General features: G+C 42.1%; 2 protein-coding genes and 1 long non-coding RNA gene across 4 annotated transcripts; 2 read left to right on the top strand and 1 right to left on the bottom strand.

Moving 5' to 3' along the window:
* Positions 1-1,398: 1,398 nt before the first annotated feature.
* Positions 1,399-3,733, top strand: LOC115798866 (uncharacterized). The gene is made up of 3 exons (XR_004021509.1): positions 1,399-1,467; positions 1,704-1,836; positions 3,139-3,733. It is a non-coding gene; the product is annotated as an uncharacterized LOC115798866 (long non-coding RNA).
* A 6,630-nt stretch (positions 3,734-10,363) lies between these two features.
* On the bottom strand, positions 10,364-15,256 carry rnls (renalase, FAD-dependent amine oxidase). 2 transcript variants are annotated; one of them, XM_030755306.1, is made up of 7 exons: positions 15,016-15,256; positions 12,713-12,818; positions 12,452-12,594; positions 12,185-12,343; positions 10,924-11,097; positions 10,666-10,841; positions 10,364-10,582 (listed from the first exon to the last, which is right to left on the bottom strand). In XM_030755306.1, the coding sequence occupies exons 1-7, from the start codon at positions 15,131-15,133 to the stop codon at positions 10,427-10,429; spliced, it is 1,032 nt and encodes a 343-aa protein (XP_030611166.1). In that variant the 5' UTR covers positions 15,134-15,256; the 3' UTR covers positions 10,364-10,426. The 2 variants fall into 2 exon arrangements, with proteins under 2 accessions (XP_030611166.1, XP_030611167.1); XM_030755307.1 differs by having other exon boundaries at positions 10,666-10,838.
* Positions 15,257-16,479: 1,223 nt separating this feature from the next.
* On the top strand, positions 16,480-22,609 carry LOC115798093 (lysosomal acid lipase/cholesteryl ester hydrolase-like). The gene is made up of 11 exons (XM_030754795.1): positions 16,480-16,708; positions 17,710-17,834; positions 18,761-18,872; positions 19,157-19,355; positions 19,472-19,581; positions 19,681-19,817; positions 19,996-20,142; positions 20,343-20,414; positions 21,408-21,476; positions 21,605-21,715; positions 22,148-22,609. The coding sequence occupies exons 2-11, from the start codon at positions 17,712-17,714 to the stop codon at positions 22,268-22,270; spliced, it is 1,203 nt and encodes a 400-aa protein (XP_030610655.1). The 5' UTR covers positions 16,480-16,708; positions 17,710-17,711; the 3' UTR covers positions 22,271-22,609.
* Positions 22,610-22,854: the final 245 nt, after the last annotated feature.

Below are 22,854 nucleotides of genomic sequence, written 5' to 3'. Positions count from 1 at the left end.
AAAATTTTAGACAATGGAGAAAAAATTTTCATAACCATCTCAAAGATTTATCTATCTATGTTCGGCTGCTTTCAGCACTGCTGGTATTTGTTTAGACTCTTTCGCTCCAATTGATCTTTCAGAGTTAACTTCAATTATTACTTCCTCCAAAGCAGCAACATGTTTATTAGATCCCATTCCTACTAGACTGTTCAAAGAAGTCTTTCCAATTATTGATGCTTCTATCTTAAAAATGATCAGTCTGTCTTTATTAGCTGGCTATGCACCACAGGCTTTCAAGGTGGCTGTAATTAAACCGCTACTTAAAAAGCCATCACTTGACCCAGCTGTCTTAGCTAATTATAGGCCAATCTCCAACCTTCCTTTTCTCTCAAAGATCCTTGAAAGAGTAGTTGTAAAACAGCTAACTGATCATCTGCAGAGGAACGGTTTATTTGAAGAGTTTCAGTCAGGTTTCAGAATTCATCACAGTACAGAAACAGCATTAGTGAAGGTTACAAATGATCTTCTTAGAGCCTCTGACAGTGGACTCACCTCTGTTCTTGTCCTGTTGGACCTCAGTGCAGCTTTTGATACTGTTGACCATAACATTTTATTACAGAGATTAGAGCATACTATAGGTATTAAAGTTACTGCACTGCAGTGGTTTGAATCATATTTATCTAATAGACTCCAATTTGTTCATGTAAATGGGGAGTCTTCTTCACACACTAAGGTTAATTATGGAGTTCCACAGGGTTCTGTGCTAGGACCAATTCTATTTACATTATACATGCTTCCCTTAGGCAGTATTATTAGAAAGCACTGCATCAATTTTCATTGTTATGCAGATGATACTCAGCTTTACCTATCAATGAAGCCAGATGACACACATCAATTAGTTAAACTGCAGGATTGTCTTAAAGACATTAAGGCCTGGATGACCACTAATTTCCTGCTTCTAAATTCAGATAAAACTGAAGTTCTTGTACTCGGCCCCACAGATCTTAGAAACATGGTGTCAAACCAGATACTTACTCTGGATGGCATTAGTTTGGCATCCAGTATCACTGTGAGAAATCTTGGAGTCATTTTTGACCAGGATATGTCCTTCAATGCACATATTAAACACTGTCCTAAAAGCTCCCTGAAATACGAAGGAGTATTAGGGCCACATTGAAAAAAAAAAATTAAATTGTGCATTTCGAGAATAAAGTCAAAATTTCGAGAATAAAGTCGTAATTTCGAGAAAAAAAGTCAAAATACTATTTCGAGAATAAAGTCAAAATTTCGAGATTAAAATCGTAATTTCGAGAAAAAAAGTCAAAATACTATTTCGAGAATAAAGTCAAAATTTCGAGAATAAAGTCGAAATTTCGAGAAAAAAGTCAAAACGTCAAGACGTCGTATTACATCCCACAGGCCATGAAATTAAGTGAGGAAAGTGACCACTACCTGCCAGAGTGTGAACATTAATGAAGAGAGAAGGTAAGTGAAGTGTTCATGTTGTATTGTTGACTGATAGCCACACGCGGTATGTAAATCTTGAGTACAATGCTATTCCTCCGCTCATAATCTCCCAAATAAAAAGTGACAAGCAGCCAAAATCTACTGGCCAAGCTAGCTAAAATTGCAAGATGCTATCACAGACGGTACACTTTGTTTTTATTAGTTGTCATCATCTTAAACTAATTGCTTATGTTAACATCCTGTGACTCTTTTAGATCTGTTTAAAGGACCATACTCTGGAAGAGAACCGCTTCTCTGAAACTGACAAAAATGGCAATCACCGTGACAGATTTCCTACGTGATCGGGGGGTTCCAGAAGAAGCACTCACACTAATCGAGGAGCAAAAGGTGCGATGTGACAGAGACACAGACAGGGTAGCCAACTATAACCTGCAAGTGAATCATGGTATTCTCTGAGAATGCAACCGGGGAAAAGTGTATGCTATAATAACTTAAGATGCAGAGGCCCCGCAAATTAGGTCATTTCAATATAACAGCCAGTTTTCATTTGCATTTTTAGGGATTTTATATTCAGGCTTTTCTTCCACTACCACTTGTAAATGCTCCACTGTAAAAAATGTCAATCTATTATTTATGATATGACAATGATATACAACAGAGGTGAATGAAAGACTATACAGATATATCCATACATTGTTGGACTGGGATAGTTTGGTGACTGTTTTTCTTCAATATTGACTTGGTTGCGAAATGATAGAAATAGGACACACCTAGTTAACTACTTACTAGTTTAAATACATCAATCCTTCCATTTTCTGCTTATCTTGTTGCTGTCATTCTTTCAGCTGCTCCCTTGTTCATAACGGGTTGCCACAGCAAATGGAAATACATATTTTATCTTTAAGATTTTTACACCAGATGCCCTCCCTGACACAACTATTCCTGGGATGTTAATATACCATTAATGGATTTAATGCAAGTTATTGCATTTTAATATTTAATTTAGCCATATAAGATGATAGTTTGTGGTTCTAAATTTAGTGGGCTATTTTTGTTGTTTGAATGAATTTGAATGTTTGAACTTTAAATTTAAATTCATTTGAATAATTTTGTTGGTATATTTCTACAAATTACATTTATTTTGAGGGCAGAAAGGTGGTGTGGTGGTTAGAACTGTTGTCTCATAGTGAGACGGTCTGGGTTCGAGTCCACCTTGGCAAACCTTTTTGCGTGGAGTTTGTGTGGGTGTTCTTCAGTTTTCTTTCACAGGCCAAAGACATGCACTTAGTGGGGTTAGGGTTCTATTTAGGATTTTAAATTGCCCATAGGTGTGAATGGTTGTCTCTCTCTCTCTCTCTCTCTCTCTCGCTCTCTCTCTCTCTGTGTTAGCCCTGCTACAGGCTGGCAACCTGTACAGGGTGTACCCTGCCTTCTGCTCTAAGATAAGCTGAAGAAAATGGGTGGATGGACATTTACATTTAATTTACTTATCTCCCAAAGTCACAAATTGCACACAAAGGTTAGGCTACATTCATAACATACAAATCATTTGCTATATAATCAATCATTTAGCATAATGACCTGAGTAAGATGCCATGAGTTTGTTCAAATGAATTTGCAGATTCTTTCCAAAATTTTCTGCATACATATGACAAATGATCCTTATCGTGGTTTTCCTATTCTTCACAGATCGACAGGGATGTCATCTTGCTTATGGACGATTCAGCTTTGGCTAACTACATTCCCTCATATGGAGACAGAATTGCTCTTTTTAATTTTTGCAAAAATCAGAAACCTGTCTCAAAGCGAAAAATGGGCCTTTTTGAAAAGCTCAGAGAAAAAATGAAACTAAGAAGGGAAACCAAACAAAGTGAAGAGGAGCCTAAAACCTCTAAATCCAACTCTAGACGAAGAGTCATTAGACGGACTGTTGAGATAGGTTGGATACACCAAGACAATACTGAAATCAAACAGGTTAGAGCAAAGCAAGGAGGAGGGACCAGAAAAGTTGTTATGAACATCAGTGGTGGATATAATGACATCCTGAAAGAAGGGAAAAGTCTTTTTTTCCCAAATGGTGTTTCAAGTAAAGGCCATGAATCAGACTTCACATTTGATGTTTGGGATTTTCAGCAAAATTCCTTATCTGGTGACATCTCAATTGGCACAATATATGACACCATCAAACTTCCCATGCTGCGTTTCTACATTGCCACAAAGCAACAATCAGTTGTAGATGTTTCTTCCACTGAATCAGAACACACTGATGTTAATTCTAACTTTGATGGCCAGGATGACATTATTGAATTTTCTGACAGCCAGTCCTTTTCTTCGGCACCCAATTACTCAGATAATGATCAGGACAGTCCTCATCAGCAAGTTGCCTCTGACCAGTCAGTTGTTACAAATCAGCCAGTCACCACAGATCCCATGGTGGCTTCAGAGGTCCATTTTATCTTACCAGAGATATTATCAGATGATGCAGTTGTTCTTCACGACTATGTAACACTGGGAGAAAATCCACATAATATCTCTGACCCAGAAATTACATTTGGCCCAAACCCAGAAGATGATTTTGATAATGCTGACACACTGATTTATCAGCCTGAAACACCTGACCATTCACCTCAAACAAAAATGCTAACCATACACCACGCAAATTGTTTCAATGATATGATTGAAGCATTTTCTGACCCAGACACTCTGACTACACAACTGACAGTGAGGCGACTACTTCCAGATAATTCTGAGGAAGCTGGTAGTGGCTCAGGGGTACTCAGAGATATCTTTAGTGCCTTTTGGCAAGAATTCTATGATCGTTGCACTCTTGGTACATCGGTGAAAGTGCCCTTCATCAGACATGATTTCAAGGCTGACACCTGGAAAGCTATTGGCAGAATTTTCTTGAGAGGATACCAAGATTGCCACTACCTTCCCATCAAGCTTGCATCCCCTTTTGTTGAGGAGATGTTATTTGGAGTAGTGTACAGTGACCTGACAGAAGTCTTTCTTCAGTTTGTAAGCTGCCAGGAGCGAGAGATCCTCAGACAGGCTTTACAGGACTTCTCTTCCATTGAAGCTGATGACCTTCTTGAGGTCCTTGACAACTATGAGTGCAGAAGAAGAGCCTCAGCAGAAAATGTACAATCAATTTTGATTGAAATTTCACACAAAGAACTTGTGCAAAAGCCAATGTTTGTAATTGATTGTTGGAGGGATATTGCAAAACCACAAATCAGTCTGCATTATGAGAAGCTAAGGAAGATGTACGATGACCTTAAACCCACATCTAAAAAGGTGACAAGGCTGTTAAAGTTTCCAGGTGATATGACAGCAAAGCAAAAAGAGGTTGAGCATCATCTCAAAAGGTATATCAGAGAACTCAATGAAGAAAAACTAGGGAAGTTTCTGAGATTCTGCACAGGTTCTGATTTGATTGTGTCAGACAGTGTCACTGTGGAGTTTACAGTAATGTCTGATTTTACAAGACGTCCAATAGGACGAACATGTGGCATGTTCCTACAGCTACCTGATAGCTACGAAAATTTCCCTGACTTTCGTGCTGAATTCAACGAAATTCTTGAAAGCAACATTTGGGTGATGGATATTGTGTAGCATTATTATGTGGCCCCTTAGCCATAATTCTGGCTATGCTGTTGCCAGGCTAATAAGTTTAAAATGGTGAAAAAGATCACAGCCTTAGTTAACCGATAGAAACACCTACAACTGTTTATTTCCTTTTCTTAGGTGTACTTTGTCTTCAAGTCTCATCTGTTCTGTCCGGTTATACTAGTGGCCTATACTGGACTTTTTTGATATCTGTTTTTACAGGGCCACTTCAAGTACATTTCTCACAAGCTGGGTTCTAAGCTATCAGCAACTGCATATCTGTTTTAAAAGGTGCTGAATTGGAAATGACATGTCTTTGTGTGTAGATGTTATTACAAAATTGTAATAAGTGATTCATATAAAATAAATGTAAATAACAGACAGTTAGGACCTTATTGATATTTTTCAAATCTTCACTGACAAAATATTGTTGGATTGAATCTGCACTTGATATGGTAGGTGAGCATCATATTTTATTTAAAGTTATTGTAAAATAAAACCAACATGTGCAGACTCTTGTGAATAGACACGTTTACATCTGTTCTAAGCAGCTACAGCAAGCTAATGTGAATACCAATTACATCCTCCAAGGGATTCCTATGCTTTTCAATTGGCTAATCAATATTTGTGAATGTGCACATGTAAGATTTCCCGTTCATGTGACATTTCCCATTGTTACATCTTCAGGGTTTTATGTTGCTTAGTATGTTCATAATTTAGACAATGTATTTTTTCTTCATATAGTCACTGAACTGCATTGAACTGCTGCTGCAAAAATGTATTTCAGTTTTGTGCCTTAGGATATGGTTTCCCAAGTACACACAGGACAACTGTGATGAAGCCACAAGTTTTACATGATTGATCTGTAACTGCACAAATCATATTAATTCTGGGAGTATGCCATGCTATTTTTTTTTTATTTTTTTTGTCATTTTAAAGTAATGGAAATTGTTATTTCTTTTTATGTTATCTTAATTTTCTTTACAAATGCACCAAAGAATGTTCATAATTTGATGTTTTTAAAAGTGCACCAGTTTCATTTCTGTATGATCTGTTTAACAATCAGTTAAGTTAATAATCAAGACTTAATAGCTAGTTGATAGCACAAAAAGTTAGTGAAATAAAGAGTTTTCTATTTAAAGATTTTGTGTCTAGTGACTGGCACCTGAGTAATTTTGCAGGAAATTAAGTGCACATTGCATCCTCTACAATACAATCTTTTAATACTCCAGCATGTTGTGCCATTGTTACAGACAATATTCTTGTAGACTGTTATGGTAACCTTCATGTTGAGTCAGTCCTTGACAGTTTAACACAAATTAAATTGAAGAATAAAAGCATAATTAACCCACCACAAATTATTTCAGCCTTCATATATACATCGCTCCTTCACAGCAAACACTGATTAAGGTAGTCAGAGGGGAAAAAAGGAATACTTTCATTGTGAAAATAAAGTTTTACAAGTAGGCCCATGTTATGGGTAGAAATAGCTTTTATACTCTGTTAAATTGTCCACATTTAGAGAACTTCATGGTTTCAGTACCAGGCTTCTGAAATCTGACAGCTCACACCAATTAACGTCCTTAGAGGACTATCCTGCCTTAAATATTTAGCAGTATTTCATTTCTTAGTAACAAGTACAATTCAGCAGCAGAAAATGCATCTCTTGGAGCATCCCATCCTTTTTCCTGCATTAGAAGACAGCAGAGATCAAATACAGTTTCATCACAGGGGTACTGGCTTTTGGGGGTGCACTCCTCCTTACATAGGGCCAGCTCCTCCAAATCAATAGTCTTAAGACAGTCTTCAGCGCCATGCTTCTCTGGAAGTGTGTACATCAAAACAGGACGGCCTCCAGTCACCCCGTGACCCGCCTTTGGCCTTATTTTGTGGGAATTCCAGGTTGTCACGACTTCATTAAGTTCTTCCTGAATAAAAAGATAACGAAAACATCATACTGAAGCTTTTAATTTTTCTGTTGCTGCTGTTGCGCGCATAGTCCTAATAAAAATAGTCAGGTGTGCGAATTTTTTGAGAATTATGCGCTCCAATACCAAATATTAATATTCCAAATATGCTCTAATTAAAACAATGCTGACTTTATGATGGAAGATGTGGATAACGAAAGCAAGGGTAATGAGCTCGGAAACGTACCTGAACAAGGTTTAGGAAGCAGAACTGAATTAAGCTTTTATCCAAAAAATCACCGGAGAAATGCCCATCATCTTGGAGAGTTTGGAAAAGATTGATCCAAAACTGTGCACTTTGTTTTCTCAAGATTCCCCACCAAAACTCAATACGCTGGTTTGCGGTGCTGCGCCCATAGACAAAACTTCGGTCTCTTGCAAAACTGTCAGTGTGGTTCCTTCGCAAAAAGACAAGCATGTTTTCAACATGTCCATTTTCTGTCCCCCTGTCAGCGCGCAGACGCTCCGGACATCCTCCCAAGCGCGCAATAGATGTGATGAAGTAATCAGCAATCACCTTTGGGTCGTTGTTTGTTCTGTAGGCTTCCATCCACACAACATAGCGACTAAAACCATCAATGCAGCCATTGATGCCAATGCCATAGGGCTTCAGTTTATCGTACGAATCCATGTGCCACAGAGCATTTGGGCCTTTATTACGGTAATGCCTGCGTCTCAGACGGCGCGCCCGCCTGAGCTCCACACCTTCAGGATCAAACAACTTGATCAGCTGCCTTATTGTGTCTTGTGATGCGACATACCCCCTCTGTAATGCACGAAGGTGTAACCACCGATATCCTTGCATCTGTCCGTTGCCAGCTATTTCATTTTGCACAAATCCGGCCAATTCTTCCAAATCTGTGTGATTTTTCCTTCTGACTAGACTCAGATTTCTGCACCATCTCTTCAACGTCCTTATACTTATAACTACATCGTGTTTATGCGCTAAAAGAGAAAGAATTTCCTTATTACTAAAACCGATTTTGAAATATAGTTTCACTAACTCATCCACGCAAGGCATACTGGAGAGGGTATAGCAGACGTCGCGTGGCAGCTGTTTGACTTGAAACGACTTTATTCTCGAAATTTCGACTTTATTCTCGAAATAGTATTTTGACTTTTTTCTCGAAATTAGGACTTTATTCTCGAAATTTTGACTTTATTCTCGAAATAGTATTTTGACTTTTTTTCTCGAAATTACAGAATCAGAATCTTTATTGTCATTGTACACAGAAGTTGCACAACGAAATTTAAAATGCATTCCTTTCTAGGTGCCTCAGACAATAAATAATAAAATAATAAAAATATGAGTGATAAAAATGATTACTAAAATACTGTGCACAATAGTAAATTAAGACGAATCTAGCCCCAATACACACCAACGCACGCACACAGTCAGCACTACCACCCCACATCACTGTCCAAACCACACAGAGTTCAGTTCAATGATAGCCCTGGCATAAAAGCTGTTCCTCAGTCTGTTTGTTCTGGCCTTCATTGTCCTGAAACGTCTGCCTGATGGCAGTAGCTGAAACAAGGAGTGTCCAGGGTGTGAGGGGTCCTGGAGGATGTTCTGTGCCCTCCTCTGGCAGCGGGCATTGAACAGTTCCTGGAGGGAGGGCAGGGGACAGCCTATGATCTTTTGAGCCGTGTTGATGATTCGCTGGAGTGTTTTCCTGTCTGCTGCTGTGCAGCTGTTGAACCACACGCACAGACAGTAGGTCAGGATGCTCTCTACAGAGCAACGGTAGAAGGACACCAGCAGATTCTGGGTCAGATGGTTGCTCCTAAGAACCCTCAGGAAATGCAGTCTCTGTTGGGCCTTCCTGACAATGCTGGTCGTATTGATACTCCAGGTCAAATCATCCTGCAGATGTACTCCCAGGAACCTAAAATCTGAAACCAGCTCCACTTCATCCCCCTCGATGAACAGAGGTTGAATGACATGTGTTGTCCTCCTAAAGTCTACTACCATCTCCTTTGTCTTAGTGGTGTTCAGGATCAAGTTATTCTCACTGCACCACCTTGACAGCCGCTGCACCTCGTCCCGGTATGCTGACTCATCCCCGCCTGATATGAGCCCCACCACAGTGGTGTCATCCGCAAACTTAATGATGCAGTTGACACCACTGTGGTGGGGCTCATATCAGGCGGCTTTACGACTTTATTCTTGAAATTTTGACTTTATTCTCGAAATGCACATTTTAATTTTTTTTTTCAATGTGGCCCTAATACTCTGTCGTACTGAAAAGCCTTCAGCTGATCCAAAATGCTGCAGCTAGAGTGCTGACAGGGATTAGAAAGAGAGAGCAGATTTCTCTCATATTGGCTTCTCTTCATTGGATCCCTGTTAAATCTAGAATAGGATTTAAAATTCTTCTCCTCACATACAAGGTCTTGAATAATCAGGCCCCATCTTATCTCAAAGACCTCATAGTACCCACCCAAATAGAGCACTTTGCTCTCAGACTGCTGGCTTACTTGTGGTTCCTAGGATACTTAAGAGCAGAATGGGAGGCAGAGCCTTCAGCTTTCAGGCCCCTCTTCTGTGGAACCAGCTCCCAGACAGACACCCTCTCTATTTTTAAGATTAGGCTTAAAACTTGCCTTTTTTTCTCTCCCCTCAGCCCAACCGGTCGTGGCAGATGGCTGCCCCTCTCTGAGCCTGGTTCTGCTGGAGGTTTCTTCCTGTTGGAGTTTTTCCTTCACACTGTGCTTGCTCATAGGGTGTCGTTTTGACTTTTGGGTTTTCTCTGTATTATTGTAGGGTCTTTACCCACAATACAAAGTGCCTTGAGGCGACTGTTTGTTGTGATTTGGTGCTATATTAAAAAAAATTGAATTGAATTGAAGCACGCCCCTCCAGGTCTCACTGTCATTGCCTACGTGAGCGTTGAAGTGTCCCAGCAGGATGATGGAGTCACCAGATGTAGCACCCTCAAGCACCTGCCCAGCGACTCCAAAAAGGGTGGATACCCTGAACTACCATTCGGCACACAAGCGCAAACAACAGTCAGGACCCGTTCCCCGGCCCGAAAGTGCAAGGAAGCAACCCTCTCATCTACCGGTGAAAACTCCGACATACAGGCAGCAAGCCGGGGGGGATACAAGAATACCCACCCCAGCTCACCACCTCTCACCAAGGCCAACTCTAGCCTGGCTAATGCCTCGCCACAGGCACTCTCCCTCAAGCTCCCTCCCAAGGCCTGGCTCCAGGATGGAGCCTCAGGAACCATATCCCAAGCAGGGTAAACAGTTCCCTTGTTGACATTTCCAATTGAAATGTCCCTTTGAAAATTTTTTAAAATTCAGCCACACCACACAGAGATAACCAGAGAAGATATATTAAATTTATTGATAAATTAACCTGTTACTTCATTAACTGTTGATAAAGTCATTTATCAGATGAGTTTGGCTTTCAGCACACGGAGCATGCTCAGTGCAGATTCCACACAGCCATCAAAGTTGGAGTGGATGAAGGCGTCGCCGCCACAGATGAGCAGTGGTTTATCAAGGATGGTCATGTGACCCGGACAGTCGGGCACCGAGGTCTGCACCTGCAGGAGAGAAGGGGAAGGGGAGGTGAATCAAATGCTGCATCAGTGGGAGGAGTTTGGGTTACGATCAACACATGACTCACCTGGGAGTACCGCCACTTTTGACACTTGATGCTGGATGGCTGTGGCAGACCAGGGACCAGCCTGTGGAGCTCCTGTAAGATGATTGGCTGCACGTCCTCCTTGTCTTGCTCCAGGTGTTCCAGGCCAAATGGAACACTGGTATGGACGACGAGGGAGGGGCCAGTGCCCGGAGCTGCTGAAAAGATGGACACACAGGATAAAACAGTGAGGACAGGTGAGATGAATGTACAGGTGAGCAGAGAGGAACATGGACACACCTGCATTGCGTTTCTTGGAGTCCACAGCAATGTAGCGGATGCAGCTGCTGTCTGTGACGTATTTTGCCCCCCAAGGAATATTCAGGACGGTGTCTGGAGAGAAGAAGAGTGCGAGGGCGAAACGGGACGAGTAGATGACGCCCTCCAGCTGCTGCCTCTGCTGGACAGACAACACTGACAGACAAGGAGGCGTAAGCCAATCGGCATTGACTCTCACCCCCAAAATATCACAGAAAAAGAACTCCTATGTGGCGCCGCTGGTAATGAAAAACAGCGCTCTGATTGGAATTTTAGGTTTTATTTATCCGGCTAAAACAAAGAGAGCCTGGATGTGTGAAACTGTCTCTCTTTGTGGAGAGAGCATGTGTGGTTTTCACATGTGTGGACTTTCGCCTCGGTGCAGTCACACCTAAGCTGAGCAGACGATGAAAACACGAAGAGTCTGTTGCCGTTTCCTCCTCAGCTCAGACCTCAGAGACAGAAACAGGCTGCAGCCTCACGCACACGCGCACACACTGTATCTAATAATAACCTGTGAGTGTGTGTGCGTGTGTGTCAGCTTGCAGGAAATGGGCGCTGTCCACTCTCAGCCAATCAGATGAGCTATAGATGACATCATCATCATCTAGAAAGACACACACGTGGAGGTGCTGTTGGTCTGCAGCAGGGCCACACACACACACACGTTTGTCTTTGTGAGGACAGCCATGACAGTCCTAACTACAGTGGACCGCCCCTCCCAACACACACTTTTGTGGCTTCATGAAGAATCTATCAGCCAATCAGGGCTCTGGAAAGTGACTTAACATCAGTGTGTGTGTGTGTGTGTGTGTGTGTGTGTGTGTGTGTGTGTGTGTGTGTGTGTGTGTAAAAACTCTGTTGGAGGAGGAAGCAGTCAGCACCTCTTCAAAGTAAGAGTACTATTTTTTTTTTTTTTAGCTGCTCTGAGGTCAGCCGCTGGACTCAGAGGATGTTTAAGAAAGTCCTGTCTGTTTGGCTCTTTGTGATCAATACCTAAGTTATTGATCGAAGTGAGGAACGTGAGTCATCGTTAACGGCTAGATTGTCTCCCTGCAGCTGCTGCTGCCCCCATGTGGCAGTACGCCATTACTGACCAAAACACCACGCCTCAGATCTCTCTGAGTCACATGTTTAATTGGAGATCATGTGACCTCTGTTGGTCCATCAGAAGGAGAATAAACTCATACATACACCGTGTGTGTGTGTGTGTGTGTGTGTGTTCTGGTTCTGGGTGACTCACACTGTCCTAGGTCTCCCTGCAGCTGCAGGATCTGAGGGACTGGCATTGTCAGGACGACGACGTCAAACATCTCGCTGCCTCCTGCCTTCCTCTCAACCTCCCAAGATGCACCACGGCGATACAGACCGGTTACATGATGCTCGAGGAACAAATCAGCTCCTGACACACAAAGTTTAAATCAAACAGAATCAGAAAAACGTACCTATTGTTTAAAGAATTTTTTCAGAACAATCTGATTAGACAGTCGGCCAACAGGTAGCTGTTTACCTGACTGTGATAGGAAGTATTTGATGATACTGCCCGTGCCCAGTGGCGTCACATAGTTCTTGGTGCCCTCTTTGTCCTTCAGACCTTCAATCAGACAGCTGAGAGGTTGCAGGACCCCCGCAGAGAGGAGCTCTGAGTAAAAACTACACACACACACACACACACACACACACACACACACACACACAGAGTCAGCCTGCACCTCTCTCTGTCCCCACTTTAGTGGTGTACTGGCCCTTTAAGGTGACAGGTATGCGTTACCTGTGGTGGGACCGAGCATATGCTGGCGTGGCTGAGATGTACTGTGCTCCCAGATCAGCTGAGTGAGACGTGGCGCTGGGTGCACGGCTGGTGGACATCCTGCCGCCTGCACACAAATTCAGTAATACAATACAATTCTTTTTTTATAAGCTACATTTTGTACTCATGGGCACTTAAGGGTCAACTGCTCGTTAACGTAAATGTTTAATCAGCCAATCGCGTTGCAGCAGCTCAGTGCATTTAAGCATGCAAACCTGCTGAAGCTCAAACTGAGCCTCAGAAGGATGAAGAAAGGTGATTTAAGTGACTGAATGGTTGTTGGTTTGAGTGCTTCAGAATTTGATGGGATTTTTCCACTACCCACCTCTGCAGTTCACAGAAAAGGTCTGACACAGAAGAAATATCCTATGAGCAACAGCTCTCTGGGAAAAAATGCTTTGTTGAGGTCAGAGGAGAATGACCAGACTATGAGATAACGTGAAGGCAACGGGAACTAAAATAACTCATTAAAACCGAGGTATGCAGAGGAGAATCTCTGAACCTTGAAGCAGATGGGCTCCAGCAGCAGAAGATCATGCTGGGTGCCCCTCCTATCAGCTAAGAACAGGAAACTGAGGCTACAGTTCACACAGACTCACCAACATCAACAACAGAAGTTTAGAAAAAGGCTGCCTGGTCTGATGAGTCTTGATTTCTGCTGAAGAATTCAAATGACAGGATCAGAATCTGGTATAAACAGCATGAAAGCATGGACCCCTCCTGGCTTGTACCAGTGGTTCAGGTTACTGCTGGTGTGATGGTGTGGGGGATATTTACTTGGCACACTTTGGGGCCCTCAGTACCAACTGAGCACCATTTAAACCCCGCAGCCTACTTGAGTGGAGTGGTGTTGCTGACCATGTCCGTGCACCATCTTTATCTGGGTGCTTCCAGCAGGATAACACACAAAGCCCACAGATCTCAGATCATCTCAGATTGGTTTCCTGAACATCTCAGTAAGTTAGGTCTGCTCAGTTATTGAAAAAAATCATAATTATTTTGGTCAATATTGAAATCACAATTATTTAACATGATTATTCGCTGACTTTGTAAACACGCTGCATTTATTTAGACCGAATACACTTGCTCACATTTATGAGCCCTTGCATCGATGCTGTGGTTATTATTCCTCACGCTGACTGTTATTCTCTCACTGATAAAACTGGGAGAAAAGTGCACGGGAGGAACTGACAGTGCTGAACAGGCCAATAAGAATCGTTGAGGCCCGCCTCCACCCGAAGTGTAGTTATGTTTCTTGGGAAGTGCACATACGGATATGACGCAGGATTCAAAGGGGTTTCCGGCGTAGATTTCCTGCACATAATTAACACATAATGCACCTGCACGAGCATGAGTGCCAGTAATGTCTCTGGCCACTTATGCAGGTTACACTGTAGGCTTTGCAGAGACTGAACGCTGCAGCATAAATCAAGACTAAGAGGATGGTTGCAGAGCATACTGTGACAAATCATTTTAATAATAATCCTTTTTTGTCGATTACACTGTTTTTGTGATTATTTGAAGCAGAGCTCTACAGCGCGTTCATTGCAGCCAGATGCACTTTGGTCCCAGGCCAGCAGAGCTCCTTTGGGATGAGGTGGAATGGGAGATTCCCATCGTGGATGGAGCAGCTGTGTCAGGCTGCCACAGCAATCTGTGAGGTTTCCAGCACCATGCTGAATCTGAGCCATGGAGAATCAAAGAAGCTCTGAAGAAAAAAGGGGTCCTGCCTGGTGCTGGGTGTAAATCCCTGTAGACAATCATAGAAGTTCTCTTTCTGTTACAGAAAGGTAATGAGCACGTCCTTGTTTCATACCTGTGCCATTGATCATCATACAGATTTTGGCATGAGGTGCTTCCCTGCTCGGTCTCTACAGCATATCATTTTATTTTATTGTAATTATGGTGCTTTTACTGATTTGTGGATATTTTAGCTACGGAACAGTCCTGACATGTGCTGTGTGTTTACTTTAACAGTTCCGGACCTGTTCTGGCCTGGGTGCTTTAACCCTGCTGCAGTCCGACTGCGTTCATCCTCTGCAGGCTGACTGACGACCGACTGCTGCTGGAACTCTATGCTGCTTGTTTCTCTTCTGCACACTCAGTCAGATATAAATAGTAATCACTGCTGAGCCGAATTAAAGAGCAGGCTCATCTGATATGAAAACCCTTCTCAATGATGTTCTGCAGTGTTTCCATGTTCGGCTGGCGGCACCGCAAACGTAAAAAGTGCAAATTTGTGAATGGAGTTCCGTCTGCCTCACCTGTGCCCCTCGCTTTGTCCCATAGCACAATCTGAACGTCAGTCTGCAGCGCTCTTCTCAGCAGACATGCGCACAGGCTGCCCGTCAGGCCCGCTCCCACGATCAGAACCCGGGACATAACAGCGCGGGACCGAGCCGAGCCGAGCCGTCACAGAACCAAGCGGGTCCAAAAGCCCCTGAGTTACAAAACCGAGAGACACACAAAGACCAACAAAAACTTTCCCGGAGTCAAACGGAACAGACGCTGCACATCCGGTTATAATTTCAAAATAACAGTAAACTATTTTAAAGCGTTTCTGCTTTTCGCTCGAGCTGAACACTGAAATGTCTACCTGCCCATCTGTGCATACCTGTCAAGTCTCCCGTTTTGGCCGGGAAGTTCCCGTATTTTACTCCTCTGTCCTGGTCTTCGCTTCGGCCTTTATCAACCTTTTAGACAGGCGACAGCGAGTTTTCTTACACAAGTTGGCAACAGTGGCCCAGATAAAGGAGGAGGGTTGAATGTAGCCAGCAGTCTCACCCCACAGTGTTTTCATTAAATATGATATTCTAACATAAAACAATACGGGACAAAATTGATCTATGTAATGTGGGTCTAGGCAAAGCATTAAAGTTGTTAAGTTATTTCATAAAGTTTATTTGTAGCTCTAAACATATATATGGTGTTTTTTTCTTCACTTTTTGTCTCTGTAAAGATGTTTTCCTCTTTCCTGCAGCCTCGATTGCAACTACAGTACATCCAAATGAACAATTATGCAAATTAGGTGATGCCGTCATATAGTGACCTCTATTTTCAGCAGCGGAAAATTTCCCGTATTTTTAAATACAAAACTTGACAGGTATGCTATCTATGGCATGTTATAATGCAAGACAATCAGAACAGAACAGAATCATTTTCATAGTGCAGTTTAGAGCAGTGTAGTTTGGGTGTTTCCCTGCTCAGAGTTGAGCAGACGGATGGTTTGTGGATAAAAACTCTTCTTCAGCCTTCATATTTGTTTTATTATATTATTCAAATAATAAAGCAACAATTTAATACATATGTTTGACACAATGACCTGTAGATTGTATTCTATTAAAATCTGTTAAAACTGTTGTTTTGTTTTTATTATTGTTTGGAGGCGGAGTATAATTTCTTCTCATGATTAAACTGATTATTTCAGTGAACAGAAAACTAAAAAGGTCACTAGTATGCGTTCTAAACTGGTTTGAATAATGAGGGAAAATAAGTCGCTGATTTTCTGTATTAAGTTTGTTTGATTTTTTATTGTATTCATTTTTTAATTTCGAAAGGAAACTACAGTTCAGCTTTTTTTTCTTTGCATGTTTTGCGGAGTTTATAAAAAAAAAACATTTCATATCAAACCTTTGAGTTTTAAAACGTGCTTTTATTTTGAAGGCGCGTCCAGGAGAAAATTAAAAAAAAAAAAAATCCGTTTCCTGTTTTTGAAGATGAGGCGGAAGTTTTATTCAGTGTGAGTTATCCTGCGCGTGCTTGTTCTGTTTTCAATTTATTTCGTTTTTCTCTCAGATTTCCGTTTCCGGTCTGAAATGCTGGTTTGATCATTGGAACACAAAAAGTTAACGCCTGAGTCCCCGTCAGAGAGAGGCCGTCCTCTGGCGTCAAGGAGGAAGACGAAGAGGCAATCAGCTGATGCTCGGAGAGTTCAGTGAGGGATCAGCGCGAGGACGGGTGAGTACGCGGCTTCGTGCCGTATTTACCTGTTCATTAAAGGGCGCGCGTGATGTGGCAATAATGATCTCCAGTGTGTGAACTGCTGCAGGTGAACTGTGACCTGTACCTTCATTTATCAGTGAGGTCAAAAACGTGTTTTTGTGCCACGAAAACGTCGACAAACAAACATCACAATTTGATCTGCGACGCGATAATGATGTCAGTGCAATAACGCAGTCATAGACAGCACGTTTCTGTTTTTACGTGTGAACCTTCGCGGGTTTACCTGTTTACCTGTTTCGCGCAGGACACACACCGGAAACACATTTTTGGCAGCGCACATACCTTTTTTTTTTTCAAAACAGAATTTATTGAGTTTCAGAAATACACGTATACATGAACAGTATACAGGAAAACAAAAACAAACAAACAAATGAGCCAAGTGTGCCGGGGTTATGCAAATTAGGTGATGTAATTTTAAATTACTTGTTGATTTGTTGAATCAACAAGTAATTTAAAATAATGCTCCATATCCTTTCTGAATACTGCAAAACAAGGGGTTCTATTACACAGTTAACGTTTATGAATAATTTTGCCAGTAACAAAAGCAGGTTTATTAAGAAGTAACATTTACCTTTTTTCTTAGCATAATTATGAAAACCAAAAGCAACATTTTCCCAGCATAAAACAAAATCTTTGAAGAGATGATCAATGAATTTCAATGAGTTTCTGAGTGGGAGTTACACTCAGCTGATTATCGATTATCTCCGGGTCCTTTAAAATGTCACCAGACAAAAAGTCTCCTTTAAGTCATCTGACTGCACGTGCACGTGACCCTCACAGCCTCTTCCCCCTCATCATCATCATAATCGGCCTTTTTTTAAGGATCAAACATGAACAGTTTGATTTTAACTAAAAAAGAAAAACTCATCAGTGGACATACCATCCTGACTCTGTGTGTGTGTGTGTGTGTGTGTGTGTGTGTGTGTGTGTGTGTGTGTGTGTGTGTGTGTGTCAAGCCATGCTGTGTGTGTCGGTGTGTGTGTTCCTCTCAGCTCTTGTCCACAGCAGCACGGCCATCAGCACAGTGCAGCGCTCCGATGACCTGCAGCTGAGGCTGGACCCTGAAGTGAACATGAACATTGTGAGTTTTTAAATATTTGAGCACAGGAAGTTCCAGACCCAACACAGGAAGCATTGTGGGGTCTTTACCTTACAATATAAAGTACCTTGAGGCGACTGTTTGTTGTAATTTGGCGCTATATAAATGAAATTGAATTGAATTGAATTGGATTGAATTGAAAGTATGCAGGACTTACCAAACCCAGGAAGCTCTGAAAGCTGCAGTTCCTCTGGTGTCCAGCACAAGTGGCAGCAGCAAGTCTGTCGCCATGTTAAAATGTTACCACAGACAAAAGCACGTTTGCAGTCTGATTGTGGCACCAGTATGGTGGTGAACGGTTACAGTCCCAATTCCATGGTGCGTTCAAGTGCTCTGCTTCCTCTCACAATCATTTCACAATAAAAGCCCTGACTTTTCACACAGTGGCTCAAGCTGGACTCTGACCGATGAGCTCAGACTGTTTGTTCAGTGCAGAACCCAGACCGTCTGGCTCAGCAGGCTGCATGAGGACATCAACTGTGTGTGTCCTCTGACCTCTGACCCTGAGTTGTCAGCAGATAGGGGAGTCACAACACAAGACAAATGCCGACAATCAGGATACGTCTGCACTGAAACAGCTTTCAAAATGCTGCAAGTAATGTGAGTGTCTTAGAGTCATGTATGAATCTTACAGGATATAATATTGACTTCAATAAATCTTTGCAGCGTTACTGTCACTGACTATCAGTGACAGTCACTGACGATCACTGACAGTCATTCCAGGCTCCAGTTGTGTCAGTAATCTTCTGATTTCTTTCTTCTGATTGGCTCACTGCACGAACTGGCCTCACTGTTTGAAACTTTGACCGTGTTTAATGTGAACGTCCACCAATGGAACGTGAACTGAGGAAAACGTGCAGGTGTGTAGTATGTTTTTAGTGTGTTTACTCAATTGTGTGTGCATTCAGACGGAGATCATCCGTAGGTGGGGTTACCCTGCAGAGGAGCACCAGGTGCTGACGGAGGACGGATACATCCTGAGCGTGAACAGGATCCCACAAGGACTCAAACCTGTCGCAGGTCAGACTGACATGCCACTTTCTCTGTAAGGACAATAAGCATCTCGGCTGTTGTGTAAACAGGAAGTTTAACCCTGTCATCAGGCTTCACTTCCTTTTTCTAACAGCTGAACTTTGTCCTGATGTGATTCACTAGATCTTTCACCTACTTTCACACTAATGTTCCTCCTCCTGCCTTTAACATAATGCTGGCTGACCTTTGAAAGCAGATGTGGCTCTGCAGAAGTTTCCAGACTCTCGTAGGGGCCCAGTAGACTTTATTCATGGGTTTCTGGTGTCCTGCAGGTTCGAGGCCAGCAGTCTTCCTCCAGCATGGCCTCCTGGCTGCAGGCAGTAACTGGATCACCAACCCACCGAACTCCAGCCTGGGCTATGTACTGGCTGATGCAGGCTATGACGTGTGGATAGGAAACAGCCGAGGAAACACGTGGTCCAGGAAACACCAAACTCTGAGCCCATACGAGGAGGAGTTCTGGAAGTTCAGGTACCGACGCAAACTGCTTCCACCAAAAAAAAAACACGTGGAAAGATGCAGCCCTTTCATCTGATCAGGTGTCATGGAGCATTAACCTCACAGATTCATGACGTTTGTCTCTGCAGCTACGATGAGCTGGCTCTGAAGGATCTTCCAGCTGTGGTAGACCACATCCTGAAGGTGACCAGCCAGGAACAGATCTTCTACATCGGGCACTCTCAAGGAACCACCATAGGTGTTTTATTTTGAAATTTATAAGCTCTGATTTCTGTCCTGAATGGGCTTCCGTACATGGAATTAATCTTTTCTAACAGCCCTGTGTTTTATTTCCCAGCATTCATAGCATTCTCCATGCTGCCAGAGCTCGCCAGTAAGATCAGGCTGTTCTTCGGATTGGCTCCTGTGGCAACCGTTGCTTTCACCAGCAGCCCCATGACCAAACTGTCCGTTCTGCCCGACTTTGTCATCTGGGTACGAATGAGTCACATGACCAAACACCTCACAGTTAGTTAAAGAGTCACATGACCAAACCTGGTGATGTTATCAATTGTTCACCTAATTGCTGACACACTTACAGATAATGAGTCAATAAGCTTTGAATTGCTGTATTGATAAATAGCATCTGACATGTTTTTGTCGCCCCCTGCAGGACCTGTTTGGGAGGCAAGACTTCCTGCCTCAGAGTGCAATAATTAAATGGTTGGCCGAACATGTGTGTGCGAAGCAATTTCTCAGCGAGCTGTGTGGGAACATCTTCTTCGTCCTCTGTGGCTTTGATGAGAAAAACCTCAACATGGTTCGTATCTGCAACTCAGAAATAGGGTTACCTGTTACCTGCAACCAAAGATGAATGATGGAAACACCTCTGCATTTTGATTAGAAACATTTTAATTAGTTCTTAACGATCTTTAGCAGTGGTTAAAACTTTACTTGAGAACATGTTACATGTTTTTGTGGAGCTGTTGGTAATGAAGACCATGTGATTGCTGGTTTCAGACTCGGACTCCAATCTACACCACTCACTGTCCTGCTGGGACCTCAGTCCAGAACATGATCCACTGGGCCCAGGTAACACACACACACATACATGTCTGTGAGTACATGTGGGGACCCTGGTGTTCCCCATGACAAATACATTTGGGACGTCAAACAAAACTGCAAATACCATCCCAGAGTACAACAAACAGTGTGACTTAAGTCCATCTGTTGGTTTGTGTTAAATGTTTTCGGTTCAGTTTTCTTTTCCTGTCGTCCCTGTTGGCATCTAAACATGCACCCACAGCTGAACACGTCTTCATAAACCATTTAGTGACTTTACATTTAGTTCACTGATGAAAATATGAAGCTGTTTTAATATTTAGTATTCTTGTTGTATGCATGCTTTTAGCCTTTGTGTTTCAAACATTTTGATGCTAGATCACCCCACACAGGTGAAACACCTACACTACAACTAAAACTGTGCTGTGCCTTGATTTTTTTTCCCCCCACTGAGATCTGATGTGTTTTCAAAGTGTTTCTTAATTAATTTTTTTTTTCAGTTTCAGCTAAAAATGTTTGCTGTATATTTAATGTGTTTAGTTTACTGGTTAATTCTTTTCTTTAGAATTTAGATTTTTATTATGAAATAATCACCTATTAAATTATCTTGTAATGTTATGAACTCAAATGAGAGAAGAACTTTTAATTTTAAAATATTAATTTAAGAATAGTATTTGTCCTGCTCTTAAGTTTTTTTTATATTATTTCTATAAATGAATAAATGTAAATGTCATTTATTTATTTTTGTTGTGTTCTTTGAGGAATGCTTTCAGTGTATTATTATTATTGTTTAATTGGGGACTGTGAACATGACTATAATTAGTTTTTTGATTAAGAGCTGCTTTGTATGTATCACTTTACTAGTATCTTATTACTTGTATATGTTGATGATTATTTTTGTAGTTTTCTTAAAGTAAAACTAATATTTTTTGGTACATTGATTAATTAAAAACATCTGAGTTCTTTCCTGTACACAGAACAGGTGTTAATAAAGTTTTACGGGCTTCTGTTTTCTTTATTCAGGCTGTTCATACAGGAAAACTGATGGCATTTGACTTTGGAACAGCAGAAAACATGAAGCACTACAACCAGGTGAGACAGATCAGAGTCCACATCACAGCAGGGACTCCTTCAGTCTCTGAGCCACATTAGAAACATGAATTCCTTCCATGTGTCCCTCTGTTTACGGTATCGGTATTCTCCATGTGTCCCCTCTGCAGTCCACTCCTCCTGAGTACCACGTCCAGGACATGAAGGTTCCCACCGCTCTGTTTTCGGGGGGGCACGATACGCTGGCAGACCCCAAAGACGTGGCAGTTCTCCTCACTCAGGTGAGGATTACCTACGAGTTCATATTTTAGGCCTCGGGGTGGGGGGGGACCTCCTCATCTCTGCTATAGCTGCCACAATTCATCCAGTTTAGAGAAAAGTTCAAATTGCAGGTTGTTAACTGCAGCCAGTGTGGTGGCCATTCCTCCTCCTCCACCCACATGGAGCTTGCCACATTACAAAGTCCATTAGAGCATTAGTCAGAAGCTTCAGCAGAGGAGTGTGCTATAGGTTTTTCTCCTCTTTTTGTTGCTTTCTCCTGAATCTGTTGTTCTTTTAATTACTGTTAACATCTGGCAGAGAGACAGCAGTTAAAATGAAAACCCATTTACTCTGAAGCTGGTGAACCTCCCACCAAGCACACTTGAATCATGCATACGAAAGGAAGCGATAAGATATGAGATGATAAGAGGTGTGTTTGTTTGTGTCTGTAGATTCCTAACCTGGTCTACCATCAGCACATCAAGCACTGGGAACATGTGGATTTTATTTGGGGTCTGGATGCTCCAGAGCAGATGTTTCCTGCCATCTTGAAGCTGCTGCAGGAGTACAGATAGAGAGAGAACAAGAGCTGGTGGTTTGGACCAGCATCAGAGGTGTGGAGAGGTTTCCATCAGGAAGGTTCACGATGTTTTACTCTTTCATGAAGAAGCCCAGCAGACTGAGTTTCAAACCCAGCAGCGGACCGTGGGACTGGTTCTCTGTACTTCCTGATTTTAGCATTTTGAATTGATAAACTCTGACAATGTGGAAGTGAGAATAAGAAGTGAACCTTCAGTTTCAGTCACCTGTGCTGTAAGCCAATAAAAACAGGGACCATGACCAGCTTACTGTGAAACCACTTTTATTAAATATGAAGGTGCTTCTCTGTGATGCTCAAATAAAGAAAAATTACGACCACAGTTTGTTTCCATTTCTCTCTTTATTGACACAACTCTTAGTTTGTAAGTCTTAGTAGGGATAATGATTTTTACTGTGAAAATTTGGTGTCAGACTTGGCGAGACAGTCATCCCAACAAATTGATACTAAAGTGGCTTCAGGTGATGGTGGCACTGAAGGACCAATCACCTGAAAGGTGTTTCACTTTATTTTACAGTTTAATGACTTCCTGTTCACAGCTAAAGCCTTTACTTTGAAATA

Source organism: Archocentrus centrarchus, chromosome 19 (assembly GCF_007364275.1).
Source record: "Archocentrus centrarchus isolate MPI-CPG fArcCen1 chromosome 19, fArcCen1, whole genome shotgun sequence".
In the NCBI taxonomy this organism is placed as follows: Eukaryota; Metazoa; Chordata; class Actinopteri; order Cichliformes; family Cichlidae; genus Archocentrus; species Archocentrus centrarchus.
The sequence above is the reverse complement of the archived record's forward strand: the minus strand, read 5'-3'. Positions and strand labels throughout refer to the sequence as shown.